At 53.9% G+C, this 9,727-nt stretch overlaps 2 protein-coding genes and 4 non-coding genes across 6 annotated transcripts; 1 reads left to right on the forward strand and 5 right to left on the reverse strand.

Moving 5' to 3' along the window:
• The first annotated feature begins 1,241 nt into the window (after positions 1 to 1,241).
• Positions 1,242 to 4,138, forward strand: TLCD1 (TLC domain containing 1). Its single transcript, XM_027862122.1, has 4 exons — positions 1,242 to 1,432; positions 1,766 to 1,848; positions 1,979 to 2,061; positions 3,304 to 4,138. The coding sequence occupies exons 1-4, from the start codon at positions 1,242 to 1,244 to the stop codon at positions 3,685 to 3,687; spliced, it is 741 nt and encodes a 246-aa protein (XP_027717923.1). The 3' UTR covers positions 3,688 to 4,138.
• Positions 4,139 to 4,662: 524 nt separating this feature from the next.
• On the reverse strand, positions 4,663 to 8,644 carry RPL23A (ribosomal protein L23a). Its single transcript, XM_027862123.1, has 5 exons — positions 8,543 to 8,644; positions 7,088 to 7,271; positions 5,597 to 5,773; positions 4,987 to 5,056; positions 4,663 to 4,727 (listed from the first exon to the last, which is right to left on the reverse strand). Exons 1-5 carry the CDS (start codon positions 8,565 to 8,567, stop codon positions 4,713 to 4,715), a joined length of 471 nt encoding a protein of 156 aa, XP_027717924.1. The 5' UTR covers positions 8,568 to 8,644; the 3' UTR covers positions 4,663 to 4,712.
• LOC114043457 lies at positions 4,888 to 4,955 on the reverse strand. The gene has a single exon (XR_003569111.1). It is a non-coding gene; the product is annotated as a small nucleolar RNA Z17 (small nucleolar RNA).
• On the reverse strand, positions 5,136 to 5,201 carry LOC114043453. The gene has a single exon (XR_003569108.1). It is a non-coding gene; the product is annotated as a small nucleolar RNA SNORD42 (small nucleolar RNA).
• LOC114043456 lies at positions 5,975 to 6,046 on the reverse strand. Its single transcript, XR_003569110.1, has one exon. It is a non-coding gene; the product is annotated as a small nucleolar RNA Z17 (small nucleolar RNA).
• Positions 7,349 to 7,415, reverse strand: LOC114043455. Its single transcript, XR_003569109.1, has one exon. It is a non-coding gene; the product is annotated as a small nucleolar RNA SNORD42 (small nucleolar RNA).
• Positions 8,645 to 9,727: the final 1,083 nt, after the last annotated feature.

Below are 9,727 nucleotides of genomic sequence, written 5' to 3' on the forward strand. Positions count from 1 at the left end.
TGAAGTGGGAAATTATGGACGCTGCATTTTTTACAGTTGAGGAAAGTGAGCATCCATCAATGCTTTAGGCACTGAATTTGGGGGACACCTCGATGGAGACCCAAGAGCTCCCACCCAAATGAGAAATGCTGGCACACAGCAGGCACTTAATAAATGCACCGCCTCCATCACATCAGCAAGGCAGCAAGAGAGGTAACATCTCTTCTCTCTCTCTCTCTCTCACACACACGCCCCCTCCCCTCTCCTCTTCTGGCTGGGGCTGGACGTGGGGGGCCGGGGGCTCCACTGCGCAGCCACACTGACACCTAGTGGCTCAAGTCAGCAGCTGCTCCGGACATCTGGGTCCCAGGACACGTGCGGGGCGGGGCGGGGGGAAGGGGGCGGAGCACCCCAAAGAGGGAGGGCGAACCCGAGCCGGCGGGGACGAATGCCTGCCATGGGGTCCGACGGGGCGGGACAGAGCTCGGCCGGCCCGGAAAGCGAAGGTCACTCCAAGGGCCGGAGAGGCCGGAGGGGTGGGCGTGGGGTCCCCGGGCGAGGGATGGCGCGCCGAGCGGGAGCGCCCAGCCCCTTCCCTCCCCCGGGGTGGCGTCGGGCTGTAGGCGGGGGAAGCCGGGGCAGGAGGGAACCCGCCCTGGGACGATCCGGGTTAATGAGGCTGGGGGAGGGGGTCAGGGGAGCGGGAGGAGGGAAGCCGGAAAGAATCCCTGGCTGTCCCCTCCGCCCGCTCACAAGCTTCCCACTCCAGGCGGCAGCGGCTCTCGCTCCCGCTCCCGGACACTCCGTCCGCAGGCGCCCGTAGCCACCCCTGGCCGAAGCACGCGTGTCCCCGACTCTGGGAGCTCCGCAGGTGAGCCCGCCTGGACGGGACGGAAGGGAGGCGCCCCTTCCCCGCTCCGGACTTCTCCGGACAACTTGGGAAAGTTGTTGTACGTGCGGGCCGGGGTGGGGGGGCGAGCCGGCCCTCCGCGGCTCCCTTCAGAGCCCAGGGTGGGGGGGCTGCCCGGGGAGGGGTGGGCGCGGAAGCCCCGGGCCCGGCGGGGGCGGGGGGAGGAAGGGGCGGAGGCGGAGGGCGGAGCGCCTCGCGGGCGGAGGGGGCGGGGGCAGAGGCGTCGCGGGGGAGGGGCCGGCCAGCGGGGAGCCGGACGGAGGGGCGGGCGGCCGCTGACAGTCCGAGAGGTGGCCCCGACAGACACGGCGCATCCGGAGCGGCGCCGGCGGAGGCGCCCCAGCGCGACCCCATGCCCGTGCCCCTGCCCCCCGCGCTGCTGCTGCTGGCCACCACGCTGACCTTCCGGGCCGCGCTGCTGCTGCTGAGCCGCCTGCCGCTGCCCGCCCACGTGCGGGGCGACCCCCTGCGCACCTGGCGCTGGCACAACCTGCTCGTCTCCCTGGCGCACTCCATCGTGTCCGGCCTCTGGGCTCTGCTCTGGTGAGTGAGGAAGGGGCGCGGCCTGAGCCCGGCAGCCTCACCCGAGCCCCGCTCCGGAATCCCGGCCAACCGAGAGCCGCCGGGCGGGGCGGAGACGGGGAGAAGGAAGGGGAGAGAAGGGGAACTCTCACCTGGGCAACCGGAGGTACCTGGACGGCGGCCAGGCTCCGCCCAGCGTCTGGCCCCACCCAGCCCCTTCCTCTGCGGCCAATCGGGAGGGCCGGCCTCTCGGAACACCCCCCCCCCCACTTGGGAGCCTGGCCCTCGGGGCCGGTGGAGTGATGAGGGATCTCCCCATATGCCCACTCTTTCCCTCCTCCCCTTTTCCCACAGCGTCTGGCAGACCCCGGAGATGCTGGTGGAACTTGAGACCGCCTCGTCCGTCTCTGGCTATTTGCTCGTCTGCCTCTCTACGGGTAGGTGCTGGCTGGGGACGGGGCCCTGGGGGTTCCGAAGGGTGGGGAGGCAGGTATGTAAATGAGGGCCCCCAAGACCCCTTGTCTGGCCAGCTGGGCCATGGCCTTTCTTGCTTTCTCTCTTCTCCAGGCTATTTCATCCATGACACAGTGGACATCGTGGCGAGCAAGCAGGCCCAGGCGTCTTGGGAATATTTGGTCCACCATGTCTTGGTGAGCGAGAAGCATGGGGGTGGAGATGAAACCCAGAGTCAGCACTTAAATCAAATTCAGTTCTTCTTATCCCCCTCCTGGAGGGTGGGGCAGAATTTTATCTTCCCAGCCCTGTGGTACAGACTGTTCCAGAAGCTAGAGCTACCCCAGGGTCCTCCCCGCCCCATTCTCCCTTTTCCCCAAGTACACTGGGCTACAGAATACTTCCCACCTGGAAGTGGCTCCTGGACAGTTGGTCCAGCGGGGCGAGAGGCACAGAATACCCCCTGCATAAAGTACAAGAGACATTTGGGCGCTGAATTTGACACATTTTATAATTCTGGAGCTAAGATTTGAGAAGGAACCTCTAACCAAGGCTGATTCTACAAATTGCAAGGAAAACGAATCTTGTGTGAAAGGAGGAGGCCCTAAGAACCTGCAGTCCTGTTCCCTTGAGGCAGCTCAAAACGACGTGGGGGGGGGGGGGGCGCAGCTAGGTGGTGCAGTGGATAGAGCACCAGTCCTGAGCTCAAATGTGGCCTCAGACCAAACACTTTAACTTCCTAGCTGTGTGACCCTAGGCAAGTCACTTAACCCCAATTACCTAAAAATAATGAAAACAAAACAAAAAACCATGTGAATTGGGGACAAGTGACCCAGCATTAGCACCAGTCCCAAAGCCCATGACATGGATCTGGGCTGGGCAGTCCCTGAGCATTGTCTGCATGTTCCCACATGTCTGCCTTGCCCACTGTGGCTGTCAGACCGGGTCTACCAGCCTCCTCTGCCCTGAGAGAAGACTAGGGTAGGTGGTTAGTGTAGGCGAAAGCAGTATCTTGGAGAGCTGGCCTAAGAGACAGATCAGGGTTCATGGTTCCCTTCCACAACACACGGGAGGATCAATCAGTGCTGAATTGGAAATCTGGGAAGGTTCAGCAGGGGTTTTGTCATATACCCCTGCTTAAGAGTTTGTAAGTACAAAATCAATAGGAAAGGAAGCCAACCAGTTGTACTGAAATGTGGTTACCAGTGTATCTAATAAGATCCAGGTTAGAGTTCCTGCAGTAGAATGACTCTTTGGGAGGAAATAGGGGATCTTCTCAGGGGAACCCCTATCTCTCTACATCAGGGGGCTGCCACCTTTTGGACCACCTAAGCTGAACACAATTTGAATTAACTTTGAAGACTCAATGCTTGGCCATCAGGGCATCAGGCAGTAGTTACTTGGCTGACCCAGGCCTTCTGTTGCCATCTCTCCTTCAGGCCATCGCTGCCTTTGCCTCGGGCATCTTTAAGGGCACCTTCGTGGCAGGTGGGGTTATGACACTGTTTGTTGAAGTCAGCAACATCTTCCTCACCATGAGAATGATGATGAAGCTCAGTAACAACCAGGACTGTCTTTTCTACTGGGTCAACAAGTATATCAACTTGGTCATGTACTTCCTCTTTCGTCTGGCCCCCCAGGCCTACCTCACCAGCTTTTTCCTTCGCTACCTGGGGGAGAGGACAGAGGGTGCCTTTCTGCTCAGCATCCTGTTGATGGTGGATCTGATGATTCTCATCTACTTCTCCCGCCTCCTTCGCTCAGACTTCTGCCCAGAGAGAGTGTCCCTTCGGCATAAGAAAGACAAGTTTCTGACCGAATAGATCCGCTTTGTGCTTTGATAACTTTGGGGACTTAATTTATCCACGTGGCCCAGTACCTCTCCTGGTACAGGCAGCTATTTCTCTACCAACATCGATGTACTATCGAAGACACTAAAAAAAAAAAGCCAAAAAACCCCAAAGCACACTAATTTGGAAATCCTTTCTGTGGTCAAGGGAAGCCAGCTCCTTTGGGTATGGCAGCTTGGGAAAGACTCTTGGTAAAGCCAGATGGAAGGAAAGGTCTATCTGGAACAAGGATCATGTAAAATGCTCTATAACCCACATAGGCTAATTTTGTTTTGAACAGTCAAAACTCCCCCTAACACCACACCAGGAACACAGATTTTACTACCCTGTTACTACCAACTTAATGCCAAGCACTTGTTTGGAAGCTAGAGGTCAGCAGTCATACTTTCTTCCTTGGAAACATAAAGGAACAGTTAACCTCTCACTGCCAAAGGGTCTTGATTTCTCCTCCCCACATTCCTAGAAATGGGCAAAACACAAAATTGAAGCCCACAAGATTTCAAGGGGCTCCCTCTGAAGGTAGACTTGTCTAGCTAAGGCCCTAGGCAGGACAAAGAGCCACCAGGCCCATCAAGCCTTCCCCTGCTCTGGCCCAGGGCTCCTTTTTTTTTTCCTCTTCCTTTGGAAGGAGTAGCTATGGCTCTTCCCTTCTCTCCACTGTTACCCTCCTGGGAGTAAACGGTTGTCAGGCACTAAGAGGGTACTGTTTAAGCAACCACAGTATGATGGCTTGAGCCCTAGGGATCGGAGACAACTTGCGGGGCCACAAAGTGAAGAGAACAGTGATGCAATTTCTTCTGTGAGAAGCATGATCTTGTCCAGACCCTGCCCCGTGAAGGTGAGGAAATGGTCTAGGAAGGCTGACTAACCTACAGTCAGCACCCATGGAATCCCTCTTCCCATCCTGGGCACCCCCCCCACCCCTCCATGAGAGATGAGGAACATGAATATACTGGAAAACTTTTTATTGTAAGTGGAGTGGGATAACTGGACACAGTTTAGATGATTCCAATCTGAAAAGCAAAAGGCAATAGTGTTACCAAGAGCTCAGGAGGGCCAGGAACACGCTAGACAAGAGGTGATAAGAAAAGCAGGGGGCCGGGCCTGGAGACTCCCACCCAAGGGCAACCCTCCCCTGCAGCCTAGGTGGTCACTGGCATTTGTTTGGGACGGGGTACATCAGCCATCCAGAGTCATCACTGAGGCTCAGGCTTTGGTCACTCTGACTCATCACTTGCACCCAAGGAGAAGGTGGGCACCTTCAATACTCACTTTGTTGGCAACATCTAAAGCATCATAGTCTGGAGCAAGTCGGACATAGGCCTTCTTCTCTCCGTCAGGCCTAGGACAGAAAAAGTGACCTTAGCACACAGAATGTAGCACCCCTACCAAAGTCTCTACCCCTTCCTTATGCCTGCGTCATGCATCAGTGGTTCCTTTGTTAGCATCATTTTTCTCTGTAAAATGATATTTTCCATCATTTGCATGAACACTGCAAACAAGCCCGAAAAGACACAAGGTCTCAATTTATGGCTCTAGCTCCTGATTAGGTCATTTCCCTGTCCTTTTTTTTTTACTCGAGAATTTCATCATCATTGTTCCAAGTGCCAAGGCACAGGTCAGGACCCAGGGAAGAGGCAGTAAAATCTCACCACCAGTCAAGCCAAAGCATACTTATGTTGGACTACAGGATGCTTCCCCACCCCAAACCTGTCTCTCAACCTCAGTATGGGCTTAAGACTGCCACATGGGTGCGATGAACCGATAAATTTCAGTGCCCAGCCCACCCACTTTTCCCTTTGGCACCCGAGCTGCGTGTTTCCTGAACACGGACAAAGTGCCCCTGTGCCGGGGCTCCTGCCCTTGGGGAGCCCTCACTCACCGGATCAGCGTGTTGACCTTGGCCACGTCGATGTCATAGAGCTTCTTGACTGCCTGCTTGATCTGATGCTTGTTGGCCTTGACATCCACAATGAAGACCAGGGTGTTGTTATCCTCGATCTTCTTCATAGCAGACTCAGTGGTCAAGGGAAACTTAATGATGGCATAGTGGTCAAGCCTGGGAAGGAAAAGGGGAGGCATATCAACAGGCCCCTAACACTAGAAGAACCAGGGACACCTTTTATCAACGGAACACAATTTTTACTTTGAAATAGAAATGTTCCTCCTATCACCATTTTCTTTTCCTTGTGGATAAAATGGTCCAAAGCATCACTGAGGTAGCGTTTTCCTTTTACTGTTAAGGCTGCAGGGAAAGCAGGGTGCATCAGACACTGAGGCTGCCAATCACTTTACTCAGACTTTGGTCGCTATGGGTATCATCACCTGCACCCTAAAAGCTAGAGAGCTTATCCTGAGGAGGAACCACAATCCTACTGGGAGGCTCCTTTCATCTCACACACATTCAACAAGCCCTTACTATGGAGAAGGTAGTATGGACACAAAGCCAAAACAATTCCAACATTAGGAAAACTGGCTTCATTCTATGGAGAGAACTGATCCTCACAATGTTCCTTTAAAGGAAAGGTGTAGCTTTCTTATGTTGCCAAGGGAGAAATCTGGAAGTGGGCCTAGAAGAAAGTAGCTCAGGTAACTGGGGAGCCTGGCCCCCTCTGGAACATCTAAGACAAGGGCAGAACTGACAACATTCCTGGGTCAGGAGCTTCCTAAACTCCAAAACAGTAAAGGGACCTAGTCCATATACTTCCCACTCCATTTGGCTCCAATGGGTTCACACATTAGTGAGGCAGCTGGCACTGGCTTCCATTCCCACTTTCTTCACCCATGTCAAATCTCAAACTATGAGTGCAACTATTCCTGGGAGTCTGGAATACCTTTCAAAGCCCCCACCCTTTGTACTGCTGTCTCTAACTCTAATCATTTTACAAAGAGAAAGGCACGTGGGATCTTGGAGGGCAGCGTATGGACATGCTCTCTCCATTCCCAAAGCCTGATTGGTCCAAACTGGACCAAAACTCCAAACAGATTAAATTGAAGGCTCCACTCCTACCTACAGCTTCAACTACCCCTACACTCATCCTCCTCCCACTGGATGCCTTTACTACCCTGGAATCTAGAGGGAATCAACTGCATGAATTAGCAACTCCTCATAACAAATTTCTTAATGCTCTTAAGTGGTTTTATACTCCTCTGTTAGAATTTCTAAGTGCTGCCCTGCTTATTATCAAGCAGGCATTCAACACAAGCACCAGCCACTTCAACAACTCAAAAGGAGGCAGGAAGTGCTGGGGGGTGGGGGTGGGGAGGCCATCCCAAGCAAATACACAGGCTCCCCACAGGCTCCAGACACATTTGACCAGTAGCTACAAGTCCTCCCAGGGACCCAGAAGGCCAAAGAACGACCAAGTCTTACTTGTTCCTGCGAGGGGCACTTTTCCGTGGGTATTTGGGCTGCCGTCGAAGTCTTAGTGTCTTGGGTCGCCGGAATGTGGGAGACGTTCGGATCTTCTTCTTTTTGTGGCTGTGAACACCCTTCAACACTGCCTTCTTGGCCTTCAAGGCCTTGGACTTGGCTTCTGTCTTGGGGGGGACCACCACTTGGGGACACAGAGAGAAAAAGTAATCAGTCCACAAGATTCTTCTGGCCAACAAGGGGCTGCTTCCAACCACCCCAATGCCATCAGTGGTTCCTTTGACAACATCATTATTCTCAGGAAAATCCAGGTATCCATCATTGGCATGAGGCTAAATGTCTTGTTAAGGTGAAATCTTTAGGTAAAGAATTATGGATTTTAAGAATTGGAATCAATCTTTAAACTACTAAGTGGGAGGCACAGGAACATTTCCTGCCCCAAAAAAGCTTATATACTATCTGGACATTTATTATGGAAGGGACCTCAGGAATCAAAATGCCCAGGAGGTTCTCCACTTGGGGTCCAAAAATGCATTTTCTAAGGTCTAAACAACTGTATTTTTAAAAAACATAGTTGTCTTCCTTTGTGGTTCTGTGGGTTTTGTTTTATTCATTTAAGAATCTCACTCTTCAAAGGAGTCCACCCGCTTTATCAAACTTCGAATCAGTTAACTAAACATTTGTTAAAAGCCTATTACGTGAGGGGGGGGGAGGCAGCTAGGTGGCTCAGTGGAAGCCTGAATTCAAATCTTGTCTCAGACACTCAGTAGCTGTGTGACCCTGGGCAAGTCACTTAACGCTGTTTGCTCAGTTCTCTCATCTGCAAAATTGGCTGGAGAAGGCCACAGCAAGCCTGTGTCAGGTATCTGTGGTATCTGTGTCGGGGAAACCTGGGGTTTTCGTGGGGTGCCACGCACGGCCCATGGGGTCGGACCCGACTGAGCACCAACAACGTGCCGGGGGCCGAGCTAAGCGCCGGGGATTAAGAACAGAGAAAAGGCGGACCCTGACACCAAGAAGGGGGCTCTTATCCGATCCCCCTCATCTGACACGACTCGCCGGGGCTGGGTCTTGCCCAAGTCGCTCCAAGGGCCTGGAATCGAGTTCGGCGCTCTGCTCTGCCCACCACGCGGGCCGGGATCCGCGGGACAAAGAGGGGTCCAGAGGAACGGCCGGCTGCACCAAGCCCGAACGAGGCCGGCGCGGTGAGGGAGAGCCAGGGGGGAAGGTGCTTCCTCGGGCGGGTAGGACTGCGGGTCCCCGGACGCCGGGGCAGGAGACAGCCGGGCTGAGCCGGGCCTGGCCCACGTGGTCCGCCTGAGGGCGGCCTCGGCGTCCGTGCCGCCAGCGGACCAGGGCGCGCGCGGATACAGCTTCTCCAGCTCCCGCCGGGTCCCCTAGCCGCCACGACCGCCGCCGCCCCGGCAGCTCCCCTGGCCTGGGCCCCTCACCTACCTTCCTTCTTCGCCTTCGGCGCCATCTTGGGGGAAAGGGTCTTCCGCTGTGCTTCTCTCGGGCTTATAGAGCTAACGCTCTCTCAAACCTCGCGAGGCTTCAAGGCCTCCGAAGAGGACTATGGGAAAAAGTCCGAGACTAAGGGGAGCGTGATTATGGCGGTAGTGGGCAAAAGCCGACGCAGGGCCTTTCGGGATTAGTAGTTCAAACTCTACCCCGGTCCCGGAAGGAGGAGCGCCTAGTTAAATATGCGCCCATCCATCCCGAGGCTTCATGGGAAATGTAGTTTGTGGCAGACACGTGGTTGTTTGGCTGGTAGGTGCTGTTTTGGGAGCTCAGTTCTGAGCAACTTTGCTTTTTAGCTTTATCAAGGCGCGCAGGTTAGAAGGCGGGGAGACTATGGGCATGTGAGGTGGGGGAGTGGGAAGGGATCTGAGCCTAGATCTTTGAGGGCACAGAGCCTTTCTTCTTGTTAAACTGCCCTGCACGATCAGTTAGCCAATCGACAAACATTTATTAAGTTTGTAGTGCCAGGTACTGTAGCTATAAAGACAAAAAAACCAAAAAAACCAAAACCAAAACAAAACAAACAAACAAACAAAAAAACCAACCAGCTCCTGAGGGACCTTAAAAGTGATCTAGTTCAATGCCCCTCACCTTCACAGCTGAGGATCAGGCTCAGAGTGACTTGCCCAAGGTCATCTAGGTTGTTAGTGGTCAACCCAGAATTCTACCGCAGTGACTCTACCACCCAGAGTTCTTGGCCAGTGCCGCCCTGCCTCTCATTTGTGTGCTTTATACGTAGTAGCCGTTTAAAAAAAATATTGAATTGAACGGAATAACAGGAAAAAAAAAGAAACGGAGAGTAGAAAGTGCTGGAAAGTGACAGAGATTGTAGATGCAGCCAGGTGGGAGAGACAGAACTCTGGGCAGAAATGCTGTAATCAGGCTGTCAGAGGGCAAAAGAAGACCTTTTTTTCAGCCAACCCCGTTTCACTTTAAAAATGAAGAGACTTAGACCCAAAGAAGTGAACTAAAGCTCTTAAAGTCATAGTCTGTGTGACATAGCAACAGAAATGTACAGAAGGGGGGTGGGGAACACCAGAGAGGCTGAGAGACTAAGACCTTCCCTTTGGTGGATACTCTGATAGTTTGCTCTTAGGACACATTCCTAATCCTGTAAAC

The sequence above is a fragment of the Vombatus ursinus genome, unplaced genomic scaffold (genome assembly GCF_900497805.2).
Source record: "Vombatus ursinus unplaced genomic scaffold, bare-nosed wombat genome assembly UNPS02014768.1, whole genome shotgun sequence".
In the NCBI taxonomy this organism is placed as follows: Eukaryota; Metazoa; Chordata; class Mammalia; order Diprotodontia; family Vombatidae; genus Vombatus; species Vombatus ursinus.